At 49.2% G+C, this 23,987-nt stretch overlaps 1 protein-coding gene across 1 annotated transcript in view; it reads right to left on the bottom strand.

Moving 5' to 3' along the window:
• LOC103091785 (BDNF/NT-3 growth factors receptor) overlaps positions 1-23,987 on the bottom strand; it is a 270,811-nt gene that overhangs the window by 99,139 nt on the left and 147,685 nt on the right. The window contains exon 12 of the mRNA XM_076075159.1: positions 5,931-6,140. Within this exon, the coding sequence (XP_075931274.1) occupies positions 5,931-6,140 (210 nt within the window). The remainder of the gene's footprint in view (positions 1-5,930; positions 6,141-23,987) is intronic.

The raw sequence follows: 23,987 nt of genomic DNA, 5'->3' as shown, positions 1-23,987 counted from the left end.
GTTCGGACGAAGGAGAACGCTGGAAACACCCTCCACTGCAGGCCGGCCCTGGAAAGGCCGCGATGTTAATCCGAGATAGAATGGAATAAAGAGGACGGTCCGTCAACGCATCTCGCAGTCTCACGGAAACTATTCCAACGTATGTACACGCATCCTCGCAATAGCGGCCGCTTTTGGGGCAAGCCATCGAACAAAAGACGGTCACCGCAGCAGCATCATCATCGCGCGCCCTTTTCACAACGCGCTCCTGCGGCCGTCTGGAATGCTCTTCTTTCCGATATTAGGAAGCCACTGGAGCTATGCACTTTGAAATAATGTAGATTAGAACGCTTTAAGTGTTTAGTTTGTTTTCCTTCCCTCCCCACCTCCGCTTAACACGGTTGCCTATGTGCGGTGCAAAAGAATTTCAAAGTACATGCAACATAAAACATAAATACAACACAGATACCTTATGTGGGGGGGGGGGGGGGGGCAGCAGAGGTCACGTTTCTTTTTTTAACGGATCGCTGCAGGTCATCACGTTGTGTGTTCAAATCGTGTCAAGAGATGAGGAGTGCACTACCCTGTGTCAGGAAGGAGTTCAACACGCGTACACTTGGACACGAACCTTTCTCACTGGAGAGATGTTGACTACCTCGTCTGGTATGCAGGAGGTCGTGGGTTCGATTCCGACCCTGAGGTCTGTTGCATATTTGGAGTTTTGCATGTTCTAGCCGTGGTCGCGTGGATTTTCCTCCGGGCTCTCCAGTTTCTCCCCTCCACCCTTAGCATCGGCACGCGTTTAGAGTATTTGGCTGCTATAAATGTCCGCCCAATAAGCCACTTCGCTGGGCTATCATTTGTGTGGCCAGGTCGCTTCTGAAAAAGAGCTATATAGCTCAGTGGGCCTTACCTGGTAAGATAAAATAAATAACAACCCAACGCACACTCCCCCTTTCTCAATCCTCCCGCACTCACGTGCTGCAATGCACGTGCCCCCACCTCTAATCCGAACCCTCGCTTTAACCTTGGAGGGAGCTTAAGAGCCGAGTGACCTTCCCCCACCCCCCGCACCCCCACCGCCTGCCCCCCCCCCCACCACCCCCCTCCAGCATCCCACTCGCCGTCACGCAAGCCGTCGAAATCGCGCTGTGATTCTGGGGACGCGGCTAGAGTTGTGGAAAGCGTTGGGTCCAGCTGCGAGGACACTGAAGGTGGTGCCGTTTGATACTGCGGATTGCAAACATCCGTGTCAAATGATCAATCCCACATCCTACATCAGAGGTCTCTCGACAGGGGATCGCTGGGAGCAGGGCAGGGGGCCTTACAGGCGTCAATGGGGATGTGCGAAGTATAAAGACAGTCCGTGAAGGCAAGTGGTGGTGGCGGGGGGGGGGGTCCATGCTGGATAGTGGGTTTGTAACGACGCATCGATCGTTTTAATGTTGACTAGGATCGCACGTCATCGGGAAACCAAACGTTAAGTGGCTTTACGTCGAATATACGCAGATGGTCTGATCATTAATTACGTGACGACGGTTAGGTGTCACGGGGGGGGGGGGGGGAGGGGGAGGGAGCTGAGGTGGTCAGCAGTTGGTTCAGGGGCTCAGAGTAGTCTGCTGGGAATGTCGAGAGCCTGGGTTTGAATCCGAGTGTCGGGGTGCACCCATGATTAAGCCACGTTTTCGAGTGGAGTGAGGAGCAATTATAAGCCTGACCTCCAATGACTACACAGAATAATACAAAAAACCCGATCACATTATTACAAATTAGTATTTTTTTTACTTCATTTGGCGTATTTCAGCCTCGCCGAGTCTCGAGACTCATTTCTGGAGGGTCCTGTCAACATTTGTTTTCGCATTCGACGAGGGAGGGGGGGGGGGGCGGCGATGTTGCCACCGCGTGATGCCAATTTCAGTTTATCAGCGTCGGGATGAGTAGGGGCGTCCGGTGAATGATCACCCGTCCACCTGCTGCCCCTCTGGCTCAAGCCATGAGCATAGTGGGGGGGAGGGGGGGGGTGGAGTCAGAAACGCGATGCCGAATTTCACCGTCGCACGGCTATGCTGCACGATGGTGGGATTGTGTGGCGTGCGATGAGAGGCGATGTGCAAGAAACTATACCGAGCAGGCCATCATCATCATCACGATTCGTGGGCAGGTAGCCCCCGTAGGTGTCCACTGCACATGTTGTCATTTGTTTCCACTTTTCCTCTGTCGTGTGCCAACATGTTCAAGTGGTGGCCACGTCTTTCTGGCACGAATCTCTTGCGACGTCGTCACCAAGCCATTCTCCGTGAGGACTTCCTCTCTTTCCTGTCGCTTCCATTTTTTTCCGAACGACACACTTGCAATGTTCCTGTCGTAGTTCATCCTACGAACGTGTCTAAATAGTGCCAGTTTCCTTCTCATAGCTGCCTGCATCATCAGGTAATCTCTGATGAACCTTGCAAGTGACAAAATTGCCCGCAATTAATTTCAGATTTTTTCCGCTATAAATATTGATTTCTCCCTGCCTAATTGTGCACAATGCAAGACTGATAATTGTACGAGGAAAAGTAGTTAATTATATCTTTTAAAAATGCTCTCTTCATTTATTCAGCATTAGAGCGAGTGCCATTGTTACCCTAAGACCTATTTAGCCAATGGCCCAAGTCATCCCAAGCGGGGATTAGCGTACCCACCACCCCCCCGCCCCCAGTCAACAACGCCAACTTAAGACGGTACTCCGATAACGGCTCTGCATTATCTTGCACGTAGCTCAGACGTGCGGTGGGAAATCTGTAAAATATCAAAACAATTAAAAATTAATTTAATTCTAAAAAGTACTGCGTGCCCGGCAAGCCGGAAGTTTCGTTGATTTTTGTTGTTGTTGTTGATGTTGTGTGTTGCAAGATCGACCCCGGCTGCGTGGGAATTATGTCTGGGTGTGTGCTCACGATTCGAAGCGTCGGTTTGTTCGCCCCTCCTGGGTACGTGATACATAATGTAAATTTCTACTCTTCAATTAAAGAAAGTAAATTAATTTTCGATGACAAATGCCTCCTTCGCAGACTACGAATGGATCAAATCTTTATACGGCGGAAAAATCCCCACGCGTCCGTCAACAACACTGTTGACTAAGTAAACACACACGCGTGACACGTGACATTTTGAATAACGGGGCCTTATTTTTCTGCTATGTCGCCCATTTCAATTTTGACTCTTTTTTTAACGGATATTCTGCGCGTGCTTCTTTTTTCCTCCTTTTAAAGGCACCGCAACTGACAAAAGTGTTGAAATTGCGGTGGGGGTGCTTTGTGCACCGCCTTCAACCGTAGGATGAATAAATACGCACCTTTATTTACACGGGGCACTTCATATGAGCACAGGCACGTCCGAGTACTTTACATAACATTTACATGAATGGCCCAGCACTTAGAATAAATAAAAAAAATACATGGCATTTAATTTGAAATATCAACACAGCAAATGTGGCATTACACACATCTATGCGTGCCCTTAATAGTTGAAGGTCACCCAGTTGATCAGACAAAGAGATTAGCTCGTATATATACCGGGTGCTTGATACACCTGAGAAGCATCAACATGCGCCGGGAAAATAAAGAATGTGTTTGACAAGGCATGGTCAAAACAAAGCTGCGTAAGAGAGAAATGTTGTCAGGCACCGCAGCGCTGTGTGATCTCGTACAAAATGTCGTTTCTGGCTGTCGCCTGATGAAGCTGGTTGTAATTACTGGCGAAGCGATGTACTCGGATTGTAAATGTGGTGGCTTGGCTCTCCAACACACCGGTGTGCTGTACTAGTAACGAATTGGCATGTTCTATGTATGTACGTGACAAACCTTACTAATTGGCTGTGGCGGGTGGTGGCGGGTTTAACGACACATTTATATTTTTTTATGCGATCTAACCCAAAAAAACCTGTATTATGGAAAATGTACACTCTTTGGTTCTTCAAAATATAAAATATTTATACCTACGTGACTTGACCAAAATAAATATTTTATATTTTATACCCACGTGACTTTACCGAAAGAACCAAAGAGGATGGATTCCTGCAGTCACGAAAGCTTCAAATCAAGATGGAAAATTTAGTTTGCATGGGGTAATTCATGACAATGTCCCACCATGCCCATATGGAGGCAAGTATTTAACTATGCATCGATCCATCAACTACAATTGAGCGTTGCATTAGCCTATGCGTCGATAATTATTGAAGAAGAAAAAGAAGAAGCAGCAGCAGAAGAAGAACGTACAACAGGAATGAAACGGTGGCTATAACTCAAAAGAGAATCACAGTGGATTTTGGAGTTCCATCATTACCCCACATTGTGACCAATTGAACGATTTGCTTGGAGGTGGTTGCTATCGATATATAGCTTGGATATAATAACGCTACCCTATTTTTTTTTATTTTACCGGGTAACGGACCCACTGAGCTATATAACTCTTTTCAGAGGTGACCTGGCCACAAATGATAGCTCAACGAAGCGGCTTATCACGTGGACAATTTATGGCAACCAAATACTCGAAGCGCACGTTTCTGCATGTGAAGGGAAGAACCGGAGGCAGCGGAGAAAAACCCACGTGACCACGGGGAGAAAATGCAAACTCCAAATATACAAACGTAGGGGTCGGGATCGAATCCACAACCTCCTGTATACCAGGTGAGGTAGTTAACATCTCGATCAGGTTGCGATGGTCAGGTATCTCGCGGTGAATGCTGGCCTGCTAACCACACACTTGCAGCTGATGCACACAACTAAAAATACAAAGTGATTTAACTGCCGTTGCAACCTCCTTTGTTACTGGTCACCTTCCCGTGACCTTGCCGCAGTAGTTAAGTATATAATGAGCGTCTGTGTATGTGTGTGGGGTTTGTGGGGAGCGGTAGCACGGTATCACAGCAGTTAGTGCGCTGCACTACAAACCCAGAAACCCAAGTTCAATTCCCGCTCACGGCCAACATCAGTACGGTCCTGGGCCTCCCCGAGGTCGACTCAGTCTAAAATGAGTGCCTGGTGCAATGTATATGTAAACATGGCCAGAAGGGAGACAAAGGCGGCCGGGCGTGGTGCTGGCCACCCACCCCCTTGTGTGTCGTTCCAGACTTCATAGCTGCTCGCTAACAGCACTTGCCTTGATAACCTGTATGCCTGTCTGCATGCGGTATTTATTGCAAATTGAGCATGCTGTTAGGGGGCAAATATTTATACGTGATATTTGCCAACTAACTAACACATTTGCGGGTGAAGTAATTTATACAAAGTTTGGAACATTTGTTTAAACGAACCGATAATCGGTGTAGGAATCGGCTACTTGGTAAATGCGCGCTTGGGTTCATTAATTGCGCGCGTGCACCACTGCCAACGCGCTTTCAGAATCTTAATTCGTGCCGGACGAGGAATCCGATGAGTTATTAAGCTCTTTTTCACAGATGTCCAGTAGGGGTGCGGGGTCAGCAAAGTTACAACAAACAATACATTTAAAAAAGGATATCTGAGAAAGATGGAGGAAAGGTAAGCAAGTGTCTAAAAAAATAAACAGCGTACAGAAGGATACAAATTGCGCATGTGCGTAAATTCCTGTCGATTTGTCAACACCAAATGCAACCCTTGGGGTAAGGCAGCAAAACAACAACAACAACAGTCCAAGTTGAGCCCACATTTCTCCCTGTCGCGCCGAGATCGGGATGTCATTCACAAAGTTTCTGTCCCCCCCCACCTCCACCCCCCCCACCGGTTGCGATCGGCCTATCGTACCGGGCTCACGTTGAGCTGTGGTAAAAATATGAACAAGTCCCAGTTCGCACCGAGACAACACCGCGGAGTCACCGCTAACTGCATTGCAGCACGAGCAGCAGCCGGAAGCAGCAGCAGCAGCAGCACCACCAACGATCGCCGGACGTCGTCCCCGTTGGGGTCAACCGGGACCGCTCGCTTACTCACTGGAGCAGGAGTCGGGCGAGTCGAGGAAGGCGGGCGTCGCGCGGAAATACTGCGGGTTCTCGATCACGGGGATGCGCTTGAGTCCGATGAGGACCGTGTCCGAGCCGCCGTCCATGGACGAGCCGCTGCCACCCGACGCGCCGTGGTGGTGGTGGTGATGGTGCAGGGGGCTCGCAGAGTCCTCGCTGCCGATCACCGCCGGCACGGGGCCTGACGAGACAACGCAGACGGGGGAGAGGAGAGCGGTCGGCGCGTGACGGGGGCCGGCGTCGGTGAAAGCGTCGCGGTGGCGAGATGTTGACTACCTCGCCTGGTTTACAGGAGGTCGTGCGTTCGATCCCGACCCTGACGCTCGTATATTTGGAGTTCGCGTGTTCTCCACGTGGTCACGTGGATTTTTCTCGGGGTCCTCCGGCTTTTCCCCTCCACGTTTAGAATCGACATCACGCGTTTAGAGTATTTGTCTGCTATACATTGCCACTTGATAAGCTACTCCGTTCAGCTTTGATTGGTGGCAAGGACGCTTCTGAAACAGAGCTACTGCATATATCTCAGTGGGATTTACCTGATAAAATAAAAACGAGTTTAGTTTACAGTTTAGTGATCTCCTTCGCCTGGTACGCAGGAGGTCGTGGGTTCGATCCCGACCCTGACGCCTGCTGCATATTTGGAGTTTGCATGTTTTCTCCCCGCTCAGGAAGATCTCTCACACGTAGAGGCAACTTAGCAGTTGTTCAGAGTTTAAAATCCTTTCTCGCAGTGGCTTCACCTGTTTCGTGTCTCCATGTTACCTTAAAGCACCTCCGATTAGTACGGTTGACTATGAACGCTGCAAAATAAGTTCAACATAGATACGTGCAATGCCATCATCTAGGCGACATGGACGAGGTTAACCTGAATCATCATAATAACACGTATGGGGGAGGGGGGGTGGTGCTGAGTCGTGGTTTAGTGGTTCCCGCACGCTGCACTCTGAACCCAGCGACCTGAGTTCAATTCCCGGCCACGGTTAACATCAATGGCGAGCAATATCTAAACCGGTCCTGGGATGTCCCTTTACCAAGGCACACTGTGCCCAGTATGGTCAAATATCTCCCCCCCCCACCCCCCCTGCTGTGGCTACAGCCACCCACAGCCCCCTCAGTACTGATGCTTACACATCGCAGCAGGTAACTTATTTAAGGCTGAGTCTACCTAGGGGAGGCCCAGGACTTCATATAATCGCCACCGATGTCAGTCGTTGGCCGGGAATTAAACTCGTCGCTGGGTCCATTGCTCAGTGCACTAACCACACACCACTTCGGAGGCGCTAAAAAACACGGGACGGATCACGAGCAGAGAAAATCTCAGAGGAGCGGATGAGGATCGGGAACACAGTGTGGTGGTTCATTGTTGCGAGCGGTGCATTGGTACGCAACTGACAACACGCAGGGAAGACTCAGATTTTCCAGAGCAGATGCTTAAAAAAAAAGTATGATCCTGGGAAAACCAGGACAGGTAGCAACACTACCAACGATGCCTCTGCTCCAGACAAAGATCCCCCTAGAGCCATAACAGACGTTTGGAGCAAGTGTTTGTGAGCGAGCCGTTATGAAGGCCGAGACCACGCCCGGTCGCCTTTGTCTCCCCCGTGCCGATGTTTTATACATCGCACCAGCTACTCATTTGATGCTGAGTCGACCTAGGGGGGAGGCCTAGGAGCGGTTCAAATGACCGTCACTGGTGTTGGCCATGAGAGGGAATCGAACTCAGCTAGCTGAGTTGCAAGTGCGGCTAACCGCTGCACCGCCGCTCCCCCACGGACAGCCAACAACGACAACAAACAGACAGCCACGCATACACACACACACGCACACGCACGTGCGCGCGCACACACACGCGCACGCACGCACTGAAGCCCCATCATCCGTGCGAGGCAGAACTCGGAGCCACCGATGGGACACCGGAGCTCGCCGGTTGCTTTCCGCAGATTACCGCTGGGACGGGGAGATGTGTAGGAAGCGGAGCGGTGGCACAAAATGGGGTGTAAAATACGCAGCCTGCAGACATTACACGCACAAATGGACGAGCGCACAGAGCGGCAAAGCCCTCGCCGTTCGGGCGGCAATCGCCGGAGTGGCAGGGTGACAAACCGCACGCGAGATGATTTTTTTTGTGTCTCGGTCGCACGTCTCTAGAAATCTAGCGGTGTTTTTTTATTTTATTTTAGCGCGCAAAGGCCCGCTGAGCTGCACGGCTCTCATTCAGAACGCGAGCTGGCCACACATTTACAGCGGCCACACACTCTGAAGGCACGTTGCTTCTAAATGTGGAAGGGAAAAACCGGAGGACCTGGAGAAAAATCCACGCGACCACGAGGAGAATGTGCGAAGTGCTAAATCTAAAGGTGTCAGGGTCAGGATCGAACCCACGTCCTCCTGTAATCCACGCGAGGTAGTTAACATCTCCTAGCCACCGTGATGATAATGAGAGAGAGAGACGCAATCTCAAAATATACAGCAGCAGGCGTCAGGGTCGCGATTGAACCCACGACCTCCTGTATACCAGGCGAGGTAGTCAACATCTCCTAGCCACCGTGATGATGGTGAGAGAGAGACACGCAAACTCCAAATATACAGCAGGCGTCAGGGTCAGGATCGAACCCACGAACTCCTGTATACCAGGCGAGGTAGTTAACATTTCATAGCCACCGTGATGATGAGAGAGAGAGACACGCAAACTCCAAATATACAGCAGCATGTGTCAAAGGTCGGGATCGAACCCACGACCTCCTGTATAGCAGGCGAGGTAGCTAACATCTCCTAGCCACCGTGATGAAGATGAGAAAGAGAGAGAGAGAGACACGCAAACTCCAAATATACAGCAGGCGTCAAGGGTCGGGATCGAACCCACGTACTCCTGTATACCAGGCGAGGTAGTTAACATCTCCTAGACACCGTGGCGCCCAAAAGTCAGGACAAATAGGGTCATTTGATTTACTTAAACAAATAACGTAGGGTTATTTAATTTATTTTAACAAATGTTTAAATTGAATCCCATTAATGCATACGTGAATTCTCTTTTGAAATTAATTTTGTATTTTTTTTTCTTCAGATTACAGCTGTGTAATCTTTAAAAAAAACACATTCATTGATTATGTTTTGTCATTCAGGTTTCTTTGTCGAGTTTTGTCAACGACAGTTTCGAGGTGACCCCCTACAGGAACAAGAAAAATAGATATTAAAAATGATAATATATCGTATTTTAACTTAATGAATAAACAATAAAAATGTAATTAAACGAAATGAACTAACTCTCTTTGTCCTGACTTTTGGGCCACCCTGCACATTAAGTTGTCTAGCTCCCTCTCAATGCACTGCTGGATGAAGGTGTCCCACCGTGTCGGTTACGGGGGTTGTTTGCCCATACTTCACCACGTGGGTCAAATGCAGTTTGGTGGAGGAGGGCCAAAGAGTCCCATATTGAAACCGCAGAGTGCTGAACACTATGCCACCGCTCCTCCACAAAGATATATATTTTTTGTGTGGATATTGGAATACTAACAAAACAAAACGCACTCTCGGTAAAGTGTGAAGTCACGTGGGGGTTTTTTTTATCTCCTGCTATTTTTTATTTGCCGGTGGGTCCTTTTTTGCTGATGTCAACATTTTCAAAAGGCTATTTCGACAGAGGTAATATATTCCTCCCACTGTGACCAAAGGCAAATAAATGTGGCGAGGGTTCCATGAAGGGGTACGTAAGCGGGTGGGGCGGTGTTGCAGTGGTCAGCGCGCTGCCCTTTAAATCTGGTTACCTGGGTTCTATTCCCAGTCACGGCTAACATGAGCGTTGAGTGATATCTGAACCCTCCCCTCACCAACGTCCACTGACCAGCAGGGTGAAGTATGGTAAATCAACCGCGATAAGCGACACATCCAGCAGTGGATTGACAGAGGGCCGTTAACTAAAGCAGCATATATTTCCGTGCGTATCTTGGTTCCTGAGATGAACATGCGCATGCAAACGTACGAACATTAATGGATGTATAACGCAGATACATGTGCGTACGTTAAAGCTCAGACAAAGAAAGTTTTTTGAAGGTAAAATAGAACGTGTAAAACATGGCCATTTTTAATGCCTATTGAGAATCCCCGTCCGTATGCACGAATCATATGAAACAAATCGCGCTGTTAGTGGTCGCAATTGAAAAAAAACACGTCCATACAGTCCTCGAGGAAGGCGTAGGTGCCATTGTCCTTAGGAGTGAACCCTTTTAATAATGCTTTCGCGTTAGCTTGGAACGCCTACCAAGCACCATTCGGAAACCTTTAGAAACCTTTTGCAATTAAACTAATTGCCTGAGGCCTTGAAAGGGGATGTACTGACATTTAGGAGGCTCAAACAAGCATCGGCGCATGCTTTAAGTACATATTTAAAATGTGACGACGTATCTAATCGGAGATTTGGAGAGCGTTCCACACACACACACACATTTAACTCTTGGGTCCGGACAATTCGCCGTTAGTTCTTGCCATCAACGTCGAGCGACTGCCAGAATCGTGATGCTGGTTGCTACTTCCGGGCAAAAAACGTCGTCAACAAATGTGCTCACGTGAGGACGGTTTTTCTTTTAACGCGTTTTTAAAATGTATTTGTTTAATTTTGCTAAATGCGTTCATTTTTACGCTATACGTTTTTATTTGTAAAATTTTCAATTCATTTACTTTTACATTTATTTATATTTTGTGTTTTAAATGGATTTATAACAAAACAGAATGAAACATATATTTTTATTTTATACCTTTTCATTTTATACATTTTTTATTAATTTATGTAATATTAAACATTTATTATACATTTGTATACATTATTAAATGTATTCACGCATCGACGTTTTAAAATGTATTTATTTAATGTTTTTAAATGCACATATTTTTATTTAATACATTTTTATTTTGTACGTTTTTTTAATGTAAAAAAAATGTATTTTTTTATTTCATATGTTTTTACATATCTTTATAAAAAAATTTAAATGTATTAATTTTTATTTCATACGCATTTAAATGTATTCACGCGACGACTTTTCTTATTCAGCTGTGTCGGGTGGTAGAGGGCTTTAAGGCGCGCCGTTGGAATTTCCACTCACGCGGCCTGACCCACAAGTCAATTAGCAGTGATGATCAGTGACAGTTGAGAGTGAAGGTAACTCCAGCCCAACCCGACAAAACTTAATATACCAGGCACCTACCACCATGCAACACAGTTTTGCCGGCAAATACTGTAATTACATCGTTAGCAATAAAACAGAAGATCCCACGTGTTAATTAACGTCAGGCGAAGTTGATGATACTTTCCGCTAAACTTCGCGCCGTGGCAATTGAGAAAACGTTCGTGCCTAATGTGCGATGCAATGTTCAATCATTGCCTTTTGTGCGCTGAAATAAGGCAGTCTCCTGATTTCAGTGTGCGGCATCTGGTTCAGTCGCACGTGTCACGTGTCCCGCACGCTTGCCCCGTGACCGATGCCGTAAGGCAAATCCAAAATAAACGTTGGCACTCCCACAGATATTTGACGCTGCCTTTGCGTAACGTTTAGCGCCACTCGACCTGCCACTCAGAGGCCACCGGTTCGATCTCCTGGTACGGCGAAAACCCTGCATCTGTTCGCCGAGCAGTGTGAATGGGTGCAACCATCACGGACTGAGGCGATCGGCAGGTCGCGTGCGGTGGGGTAAAGTGTGGGTACTCCCAATTCTTCCTGGACGTCGGGGTCAGCGTGGAAGAGTAGGCCAAAATTCCCCTCATCACGGGGTCTTTCTCGAGCTCTCTCTTGTGGAGTAGTGGAAGCCCTTCCACCAGCGGTGACGTGGGCTACAGAATACAAACAGAGTTGGATTGTGACTGCTCTAAGGAAGATATCAGGATAGCCTCGGTCAATCTTGACATTATCTATTCGTGGGAATTTCCAGCAGCGACCCGGGAAAACCTTACGGCAGATCTCAAGCTGCAATTCTCACATTTACCCCCACAATGGCATTTGTCTGTATCAAAGCCGAAATAACAACCTGTCCATGCTCATACCAACAAGTACTTCCACATTCTTGGTTCTTTCGGTAAAGTCACGCGACTTTACCGAAAGAACCAAGAATATGAATCCCTGCAGTCGCGAAAGCTTTAAATCAAAAGTACTTCCACCCCACGCAAACACACACAAAAAAAAAAACAGGCTCAGCCTCGAAGATTGTGAGTGAATGCTGTTGGCAAACAAACACGTTTGGACGCATCACTCGCGTGCCTGCATGACAGATCGACTTGTGGTTAGATGCCACCCTCCAACACTGTCCCCCCTCCCTCGCCCTCTGAGCGCGACACTTTACGCCCATCCGGAACATCACGTGTCTGGCTCGACCGACTCAAAAGAGCGCAGCAACCGACGCATGCAGAGATCACAACTCAACGTATTTGTCAACAACGCTGTCCCTCAAGACGAAATAAATGGGTGGCATTTGGGGGTGAATACCCCGCCCCCCTCACCCCCCACCGCCGCCCCCCCCCCCATTTCACAGCAGATGTGACGAGCAATGTCCCCTAATTCTAGCCCACGTCATTTGTTTTACATTGTTCAGCCCCCCCCCCCCCACACACCCGCATAGTAACCTTCAAATGTGTTGCGACAGTACCAAGGAAATTCGCTCAACACATTTGACACTGCCCATCAAGAGGACAACTTAATATTTAAACGCAGGAACGTATAGACAGATCCCCTTCATTGGGGATCTGTCTGCTGCGACAAACGGTCATTGCGCCTGAAACGTCGCCTATGTATCCCTCACCCCAACCTTACCCCCTCACCTCACCCCAAACCTTACCCCCTCACCTCACCCCCAACCTACCCCCTCACCTCACCCCCAACCTACCACCTCACCCCCAGCCTTACCCCCTCACCTCACCCCCAACCTACCCCCTCACCTCACCCCCAACCTACCCCCTCACCTCACCCCCAACCTTACCCCCTCACCTCACCCCCAACCTTACCCCTCACCGCCAACCTTACCCCCTCACCTCACCCCGAACCTTAACCCCTCACCTCACCCCCGCGTTGAGATATTCTGTCGCCTGTTTCTATCCACCGCTGCGGTGTCACCGACATCGACCGCTTATCAGACCGCTTATCATGTTTTTCGTGTGTTTGTTTGTCAAAGCTCATCATTTGCGCGCGCAATTTATTCACTCATGTTTGACCCATCCGTAATAAATAAAATAAAAATCGGGTTAGATCGCGTAAATGTATAAAAATATAAATGTGTCGTTAAAGCTGCCACCACCCGACACAGCCAACTAGTAAGGGCTGTCACGTAATCAGAACGTGGCCAATTCGTCACTAGTACAGCACTAACCGGTGTGTTGTAGAGCCAAGCCACAGATGCAGAGATCCAAAGGTAATACCACACGCGGTTAAAGTAACTCATCACATGAAGTCACTAAACAGTACTCAGATTGTAAACGCTGTGGCTTGGCTCCCCAACACACCGGGTGTGCTGTGCGAGTAACGAATTGGCCACGTTCTGTTTACGTGACGACCCTTACTAGTTGGCTGTGTCGGGTGGTGGCGGGTTTAACGACACATTTATATATTTACGCGATCGAACAAAAAAAAAACCCTTCTATTATGGATGATATTGGTCGCGAAAGCCTACCACGTGTTAAACAAATATCAAGGCGGTTGTCAAAGGGGGGCCCCATCTCGTAGCTTTGGCCACCAGGGGGAGGGCAAGGCACCCCCTGGCCCCATGTCAATTATGCTACTCGCAACCATACTTCACCACGCTGGTTACGCTACCGGTAAGCATACTTCACCACGCTAGTCACGCTGCTGTCCGTAACGGAATTTACGTTGGGCTTGGACGTGACACTTCATGGCTGCAAGCGAGAGACGGCCGATGTATGTTGCGTGCACGTTGAACTTCTTTCGCACCCTACATGGCCGGTGACAGAGTGGGCCACCAGTGGAGGGAACCACGCCATCGGGGTGACCACCTCCGTGGAGATGGAGCGATGAGCTAGGCAATCCGTGACGGAGCGAGACGGATGAGACATTGCAGGACCGCGCAGCTGCATGGCATCAGTGTTGGGGCTCATCCCGCAGTGGAGAGGTCGGTGCTCTTTGATGGCGATATTATTTCGTGGCGGTGGCAACGCCGTAGCTACTTCGACCAACATCGATTTCTCAATCTCGCAAATACGTGCGACAAATTGCGCGTGCCAAAGAATCGATGTCTTGTGATCAGCTTATGGATTGTGGCATCGCAGGACCAAGGGGGGGCGGGCTGGTGGGGGGGGGGGGCGAGTCGTGGTGGACGGGGTGGGGGCTTGGTTGGCATCAGGGTTGGCAAGGATTCATCCATCCAGCAGCGTATCGAGCCTGGCTCAATACGAGCGGGGACGATTGAGTGGCAATGGCGGAATGCGACCACGTGGGGCCGTCCATAAATGACGTCACGCGATTTTGGACGATTTTTTGACCCCCCTCCCTTCGTCACACGGCGTCGGAAAAAATCAGACCCCCCCCCTTCTCGAATATGACGTCACAAAGCTCTGCCCCCCCCCCAAAAAAAAAATGTATAAACATGCTTCAAATCGCTTTAAACTATTGTCATTGTAGTGCGTATTTAATGTGCCGCTGCACTCTGATGTTGTATGAGAAAACATTTATTCAAAAGTATATTTAATTAAGTAGAACGTGTTGTCTGTATTTATTTAAAGTTGCGCATTTTGATGTGACGTCACATTTCTCAACCCCCCCCCGCCCTCGTCACACATCGTCACAAATGACTAACCCCCCCCCCCCCCGGTGCGTGACGTCATTTATGGACAACCCTCTGTGTCTCTTTGTCACGCTGCAAAAAAAAAGACAAAGATCCCCCGTACAGCCTTAGCGGGCTATTGGGGCAAGTGCCGTTAGCGAGTGGCGCCTATGAAGGTCGGCACGGCACACGGTGGTAGGGTGGGTGGACAACACCACGCCCGGACGCCTTTGTCTCTCTAGTGGCGATGTTTACACACCGCACCATGTACTCATTTGAGGCTGAGTAGACCCAGGAGCGGCCCAGGACCGGTTCGTATAATCGTCACCGGTGTTGGCCAGTGACGTGAGCGGGAATCGATCCCGGGTCGCCGGGTTCATAGCGCTGCGCGCTAACCGCTACACCACCGCTCCCCCCCACACACACACAGCACTCACACACACAGCACTCACTCGAATACAGCAATCATACACACACAGCACTCACACACACAGCACTCACACACACACAGCATTCACTCACACACAGCACTCACTCGCTCACAGCACTCACACACACACAGCACTCACACACAGCACTCACTCGCACACGCACAGCACTCACCCGCACACGCGCACACAGCACTCACACACACACAGCACTCACTCGCACACACACACACAGCACTCACACACACACAGCATTCACTCACACACACAGCACTCACTCACACACAGCACTCACACACACACAGCATTCACTCACACACACAGCATTCACTCACACACACAGCATTTACTCACACACAGCATTCACTCACACACACAGTACTCACTCACACACAGCACTCACACACACACAGCATTCACTCACACACACAGCATTCACTCACACACACAGCATTTACTCACACACAGCATTCACTCACACACACAGCACTCACTCACACACAGCATTCACACACACACACACAGCACTCACTCACACACACAGCATTCACTCACACACACACAGCACTCACTCACACACACACAGCACTCACACACAGCACTCACACACACACAGCATTCACTCACACACACAGCACTCACTCACACACAGCATTCACACACACACACACAGCACTCACTCACACACACAGCATTTACTCACACACAGCATTCACTCACACACACAGCACTCACACACACACAGCATTCACTCACACACACAGCATTCACTCACACACACAGCATTCACTCACACACACAGCATTTACTCACACACAGCATTCACTCACACACACAGCACTCACACACACACAGCATTCACTCACACACACAGCATTCACTCACACACACAGCATTCACTCACACACACAGCATTTACTCACACACAGCATTCACTCACACACACAGCACTTACTCACACACACACAGCATTCACACACACATACACACAGCACTCGCGCACGCACGCACGCAAGCTGCGAGCATCGCGGCCGATGCATCGCGGACGACCCAACCCGCCCGAGGCTGGGGCGGCGCGCGACGCATGTTAAAATTAAGTGGCACACCCAGCCAGGCGTTTCCAAAAGGGGCCGATGCGGCTATGCTTGGAGACGCGTCGACCCCGAGATGCGCCTTATCACGTTGCGCCTTCCTTATCGCGCGCGCGCAAGCCGTGTGCTGCGCACGCTGCTTCGCGTGTGCTGCGTGGTGGATAAGGCAGTGCTGGCGGTGGGGACTTGCCGATGACCGGTACCAGCGGTGTCAATATCGGCGTCTGTGGAGGAGGCTCTTGAAGGACGCGGCTTGCTACTGGGCAATTGGAGGGAGTCGCTCAACGGCAACAACGGAGGGCAAGAGGAGCGACGCTCACAACAACGAGCGGAGCGCCAGGTGGAGAAAGCGCAGCGAGTCGGCACAGTATGGGGGCACAGGTGGTGCCATCGGCCAGGCGTCTCAGTCAGTCAACCGATGGCACCTGGGTCTGTCCCGTGACCTCTTGCCAGCGGGCGTTCGATACTTTACTTGGCCTTAGGGGGCCGTCCATAAATGACGTCACGCGATTTTGGACGAATTATGGGGAACTGCTGTCGCTCTGTAATACCACCGCAGCTTTCCGGTTGATTCACAATCGCTTCACGATAACAACAATCATCATTTAAAGCTTGTTATCAATCCACTTATCGTGGAACACCCCCCCTCCCCCACCGCCCGCTCCTGTCGTGTCAGTCATGGGGTGCGAATGTCCATACTTCACTACGCTGGGCAGTGAGAGTTGATCAATGGTGGTGGTCGAGATTCGAACTCGGGGTCTGGCCGGTCGCGCTAACCCCTTGCCACCGCCACCACCGCCGCCGCCGCCACATCGCCCCAATGCCGTCGCTTAATCACCGCGATAAAAAATAACATGATGAGTTTTGGCTGAACTTTATCTCCGCGTGTGCGAGCAATGAGTTGTTTGTTGTGCACCCCCAAATCCCCCACTACCACCCCCCCCCCCTCGATCGCCTAGAGGATGGAGAGATGGAAGAGCATCTAGGTTGACCTGTTGCCTAGCACATCGCATTCCCTGGCTCGCAGCCTCTGTGTCCTGCCGAAACTCGAAGCGTGGCTGTACACTGAACCCTCAACTCCTCCGGCTGTTTGCACTGGAATTCAAGACGGCGTAGAGTTCCCGTGTGCGGATTTGGCTGGCTTAAGAGTGAGAGGTTTTTTATACAGCCCGGGGGGGTCGGTGAGGGGTGGGGTGGGTGGGTTGGTGGGTGGTGGTGGTGGTACGGTGTGGGTGGCAATCCGGACAGCAACAAGCAGCCAAACGTTCACGGTTCGAAATGTCCCAGCGGCCGCCCCGATTAATGCTGGGGCTGCTGCAGTCGCCGTAGTGAATGACAATTGTAATAATACGAATTGTTATTTTTGAATGCAACGCGCAGTCCCCTTCGCGCACGGTGGGCGTTAAAGATCTCCGTGAGGTCATTCGAAAGGGAGCAGGTGCCATCGTGTTACTCGGTGTCAGGCAGGGTACACATTTGCCGAATTCGAAAATTACACCGCGAATTACGCAATTGGGATGAAAGACAACGATCCCCCGTATAGCCTTAACAGACTGTTGGGAAAAGTGCTTTGAGCGAGCACCTATGAAGGCCGCCACGGTACACGAGTGGAGTGGGTGGCCAGCAGCACCACGCCCGACCGCCTTTGTCTCCCCAGTGACGATGTTTACACACTGCGCCAGGTACTCATTTGAGGCCGAGTCGACCTAGGGGAGGCCCTGGATCGGTTCAGATATCGTCACCGGTGTTGGCCATGAGCGGGAATCGAACCCGGGTGGCCGAGTTCGTAGCGCAGCGCGCTAACCACTGCGCCACCGATCCCCCACTTGGGATCACAAACATACACCAGCAGTGGCGAATATCTGAACTGGTGCCCCTGGTCGACTCAGCCTCAAATGAGTACCTGGTGCGGTGCGTAAGCGTGGTGCTGGTAAGCGTGGTGCTGGCCACCCACCCCCCTTTCGCGTGCCATGCCCGCTTCCATCGGTGCTCGCTGACATCGCTTTGCCCCAAAAGTCTGTTCAGGCCATACGGGAGATCTTTGATCTGTTGTTGTTGTGATAGCACGACGGAAGGTTTGACATTGAGTTGACAGCACAAAGTTGCAGCAACCAAACAATCGGCGTCTGTTAAGCTTACAACCATCACGTGCCACTCACGTGACGACACACGTAAGGGCGGGGGTTGAGCAATGGTGCAATTTGGCTCGCGCGCGACACTATGAACCCGCTCGCCTGAGTTGCATTCCCGGACACGGCTAACATCAGTGGCGAGTGATAATGCTTTGTGGGGGGGTGGGATGATGGGGGAAGGAGGATAGAGGAGGGGGGGGGGCAGGTGTGAGTAGCCCAAAAGCAGTTCGAACCGACGCTGCTTTGGGATACGCTCATCTAGCAGTGGATTGACAAAGGGCCGTAAATTATCAAACAGAAGCGTCACTTCGCATCAGCTTAAACAAAATCGGCTTCTTTGTACGGGGCACTGCAACGGCGAGGCGTATTGATTGTACGCGCACTGCGTACGCTTTCAAACCGCCGTTATATAGACCTCATCTGGGCAATATGTATCGATCGCTGATATACATGTGCGAGAGAATTTGCACCTCACTAAATAGACCTTATCTGGTCCGAGCATATCGACCGTTGTGTGTGTGTGTGTGGGGGGAGGGTGTAGTGCGTATTCGGATCTTAATATATGGGGCCGTGCGTTGGCAATGTGCGGGCGATTATTTTTAGAAGGCCACGGCGACTGCGCTCCTCTGCCTGCAGATTTACGGACGTCCGTGCATGGTGCGATGCGGCAAGTGAGAACCACGGAGCGCTCCGTGACTCGCGTGTGTGTGGTGTAGTGTGGGGAGCGGTAGTGCAGCGGTTAGCGCGCCGCGCTGCGAACCTGGCGACCCGGGTTCGATTCCCGCTCACGGCCATCACCAGTGACGATTATCTGAACCGGTCCTGAGCCTCCCCCTCAAATGAGTACCTGGTGCGATGTGTAAACATCGCCACTAGGGAGACAAAGGTGGCCGGGCGTGGTGCTGGCCACCCACCCCCTCGTGTGCCGTGCCGGCCTTCATAGGTGCTCGCTAACAGCACTTGCCTGTTCAGGCTATATGGGGGATCTTTGTATTGTGTAGGTGGATAGGGCGATCCATTGCTAAACTGTATATTCTCCTAAATCAATTATACAATAACATAATAATGCCTCGGCAACTGAAAGCACATGGAATCACATATCATCTAGTGGCAGCTGTCCCTCTACGGCACAAGGTGACTCCTGACCCCATGCTGCCCATGAGTCTGCAGTAGCGGGGGTGATGATTGCTACGCGTAATTCCAGTTGAGTAATTTGTCGGCATTTTTCTTTCTTAGTATTGTGATGTTTGGCCAGTTTAGTATCAGTTATGTGGCTTTTTATGGGAGGTATGGCAGGAAACTAGAAAACCCGGAGACAATCGGCCTTCATTAGGTGCAGAACAGGGCGAGAGAACACACAAACTCCACGTGAACGACGCCAAACAGCGTGGCCAACAGCACAGCGGAACAGCGTCCGTCCGTCACACGCGGAGTCGCCGATTCACGGTGACGAAATGTTAACGCCCTCGCCTGGTATACAGCAGGTTCAATGTCAGCCCCGACGCCTGACTATTTGGAGTTTGCGTGTCTCTCTCTCTCCCCATGGTTGCATGCATTTTTATCCGGATCCTCCGGTTTCCCCCCCCCCCCCTCCCACACTTAGAAAGAACAATCGTGCGTTCAAAGTGTTTGGCTGCTTTAAAATGTCCCCGGTGATGATAAGAAGCCACTTCGTTGTGTTATCATGTGTGGGCCAGCCAGGTCGCTTCTGAAAAATACCTTAAATAGCTCAGTGGGGCCTTACCTGGTGAAAAAAAAAAAAACTACAAAGTTAGATTCTCACGTCCCTTGCTTTTGGCACGCCGAGCGCATGGCAACGGTGCACCCATCCCGGTTTTCCCCGCTCGCTGAATATCTTAACTGGGCGTCCTCAGCTTACGGCAAGGTGAATGATGTTTTTATTCAATCACTCAAACGTGAAAGCCAGACCAATCAATAACCCTCTGGTTTGCACAAGGATAACGCACAGGAACATCCGTGGCTGTAATGTAATTTATCAAAGGTTCTGCAGTTCTGTTGTTTTACTGACCGGCCAGAATTTAAAGGGAGGGGGGGGGGGGGAGGAGGGCGGCAGGGGGAGGGGAGCAAATATTTTAGATGAAAATGTAACGTTGAGACCGTATTGGCAAATACGATTAGATGGATTATGAATGTACTTAATGGTGTTGTGGAGGGTGTGTGTATGTACAAATATATGAGATGCGCATTGGGTATCTTTTATATTCTGGTTATTATCACCATCTTCATTGTCATCATTATCACCGCTGTCATAAATCTTGCCTAATGAATGTAATAAATCATCAATCACTATTATCATAATCTATCAATCGTAATTCACCGGGGTCTTTGGGTTTTACTCCCTCTCCCTCCCACGTTAACTGATTTACTGCCGCACGTGACTGAATATGTCTTCATAAAGGCACCGGCGAGTTGATTTTGTAATAAACTCATTCCGTAAAAACAACGTTTATTACGACGATAATTTTTTTTTTACAAAACACGTTGTTGATGGATGATTATAGGTGAAAAAAATAATGTTTAAGTACTCCTCCACTGCTGGATGGAATCCTCCACAGAAAATGTCAAGCCTTGAGCATTGTTTTGTTGTACTACACAAATCTAATACAAAAATAAATGCAATTAAACATAAACCACAACGGTGGCAGATTCAGTTGCCTGTATTGATTGTGATGATAATGATTACAACTCTTAAAACTAAACTAAATCTTGACTTAAAGCTTTCGTGACTGCAGGAATTCATATTCTTTGGGTCTTTCGGTAAAGTCACGTAGATTGGTTGAAGTAAAATATTGTTGTTTTTTGTTATTTTCTTTGAGCCTATCTACGTGACTTTACCGAAAGACCCAAATAATATGAAACTAAACTACTTCATTATTTTACCAGGTAAGGCCCACTGTTGCTGTTGGGCTCTTTTTTCAGAAGAGACCTAGCTATCAAGACTGATAGCACTGTGTAACAAATGTGTTTTTAGTTCCTGGGGAGTGAGTGGCATTTCCTAATTGCTTATGCCTCAAAAATACAGAAAATGGCTATTATTCCGCACAATCTTTGCTTTTGTGACCAGGACCCTGATATTTGAAAATGTACCTATTTTCCAGAACATTCCAGATAGATTCCGCGCTGAGTAAACTTGGAGTTACTTCTAGAACATTCTATAATTTTCCAGTAATATAAATAGTAGTATAAATACAGGGGCCTCAAGCCCACTAGTTCAGTTTAGTTCCAGCTGCCTAAGTGGATACATAACTGCATTTTTCTGAGATGGCATCAAGAGGCTGCAAGCATCCGGCAGACGCATTTTGCTATGTCTGCGGCCAATTTATCAGGACAAGAGCAAAAAATATATCTGAGGAAGCATCTGCTAAGATGCGTGAGGCTTACAAGGCATATGTCGGCATGCCAGGCGGGGATCAGGACAAACCCTGGGCACCTCATTTCACCTGCAAGCAATGCAAAAAAAACTCTGGATGGTAAGATGGACAATTGTTGCTCGGAATTTTACGTGAAAAAATTAGTTGCAACTTTTTAAATTGTGAAAGTTTTAAATTTTAAAATGTTTTACAATTTTCAATGTTATTGAAAAAAAATATCACATATGAAAAATGTTGCGAGAATCTCTTACACATTAGTCATGGGTGAAATAATGTATTTTTGTAGGATGGTACAGAGGGGAAAAGAGAGCCATGAAGTTCGCTATCACAAGAATTTGGCGGGAACCCACTGACCGCTCAAGCAACTGCTACTTCTGCATGGTGGACCCTTCCAAACGTCGAACTGGCAAGAATGCACCTGCTATCACATATCCGGACCTTCCATCATCCATCGCCCCGGTGCCACACTGCCATGAGCTCCCCGTACCCACTCCTCCGGAGAGAGAGAGCAGCCGTCTTTAGAAGAGAGCAGCAAGTCAGAGAGCGAGGAAGACGTTGTAGATCCAGATGACAATTTCAGAGGTGGAGCTGAGGAGAGAAACCCAGACTACTCCAACCAAAAAGACCTCAACGACTTGATCAGAGATCTTGGTCTCACCAAGTCCAATGCCGAGCTTTTGACGTCGAGGCTCAAGCAGTGGAACTTGTTGGATGAAAGATGTGCAAGTTGCACGCGTTTATATACTCCAAATGCGTGATGTTGATTTTAAATGTGGAGGGGATAAACGGCAGAACCTGGAGAAAAATACACGCTACTATGGGGAGAGAAAGAGACGTGAAAACTCCAAATATACAGCAGGCGTCAGGGTCGGGATCGAACCCACGACCCCCTGTATACCGGGTGAGGGAGTTAACATCTCGCCACCGTGGCGAGATGAAGGCCTCGCTATTCCGTGTCGGTCACGGAGCGTTGCTTGGCCATACTTCACCATGCTGGTCGGTGCGGGTTAGCCAAGGAGATAGGGGAGAAAGGAGCCCAGGACCCGTTGTGGATATCGCTTGCCACCGACAAAGTGAGACGTGGCCGGCACTGGCAGAGCCAGTGGGGGGGGGGGGGGTGGCACGTGCCCCCCCAATGATCCGATCGTATCCGTAATTACGACCGGATCATTGGGGTTTATTAGTAATAAATCGGCATTTTGCGACCCCCACTGCCACTGTGATGCATATTATTACGTGCCAGAGACTCTATGAGATGATAGGACAATAGTCTGAGTCCATAATTGGCAATAAGATACAGCAAAGCGGTTATAAGTGACTCACAGAATTGTGCGCAGTTGCGTCTACAGAGTCCACGACTTCCCTGAAGTCAAACACCTTCAGCGAGCGCGATGCCGATCACACAACGCGGTTCCAATTCGACTCTCGATCGATGGCCGCGCCATCGCCGCACACGCGTCGAATAAATAGCAAGGGACAAGTCCTTACTTACTAACAACTCCTTACTTACTAACAACTCCTTACTTACTAACAACTCCTTACTTAACTAACAACTCCTTACTCACTAACAAGTCCTTACTTACTAACAACTCCTTACTTACTAACAACTCCTTACTTAACTAACAACTCCTTACTCACTAACAAGTCCTTACTTACTAACAACTCCTTACTTACTAACAACTCCTTACTTAACTAACAACTCCTTACTCACTAACAAGTCCTTACTTACTAACAACTCCTTACTTACTAACAACTCCTTACTTACTAACAACTCCTTACTTACTAACAACTCCTTACTAACTAACAACTCCTTATTTACTAACAAGTCCTTACTTAACTAACAACTCATTACTTACTAACAAGTCCTTACTTACTAACAACTCCTCTATCATTTTTCATTGCTGGAGGGGTTGTCCCCCGCTTCCTGAAAATCCTGGCTCCGCCATTGGTGGCCGGGGAGTCTAACTTGGCTCGGCGGGTTAACAGGGCGGTGCGCTAATCATCGCTCCCACCTATCGTATGGCGGTGCATTTAAAATTCCATGCATCCAGAGTGGAGGAGACGAAATTGGTCCGCTAGCAGGCGCTGGGCGGATTGCAGGACCGTCAGGGGTGGCGATGGCCTGGGGAGGCCCTCATCCAGCAGTGGATGATTAAAACATATATAAATCTCGGTGCTTTGTACGAATGTCCCTTGTTATGTTTATATATATTTCTTGCAAGAATCAAATT

Source organism: Petromyzon marinus, chromosome 52, assembly GCF_048934315.1.
Source record: "Petromyzon marinus isolate PM22_M1 ecotype Great Lakes invasive population chromosome 52, UKy_Petmar_22M1.pri1.0, whole genome shotgun sequence".
Taxonomy (NCBI): domain Eukaryota; kingdom Metazoa; phylum Chordata; class Hyperoartia; order Petromyzontiformes; family Petromyzontidae; genus Petromyzon; species Petromyzon marinus.
Note: the sequence above shows the minus strand (reverse complement) of the source record. Positions and strands in the feature narration are given on the sequence as shown.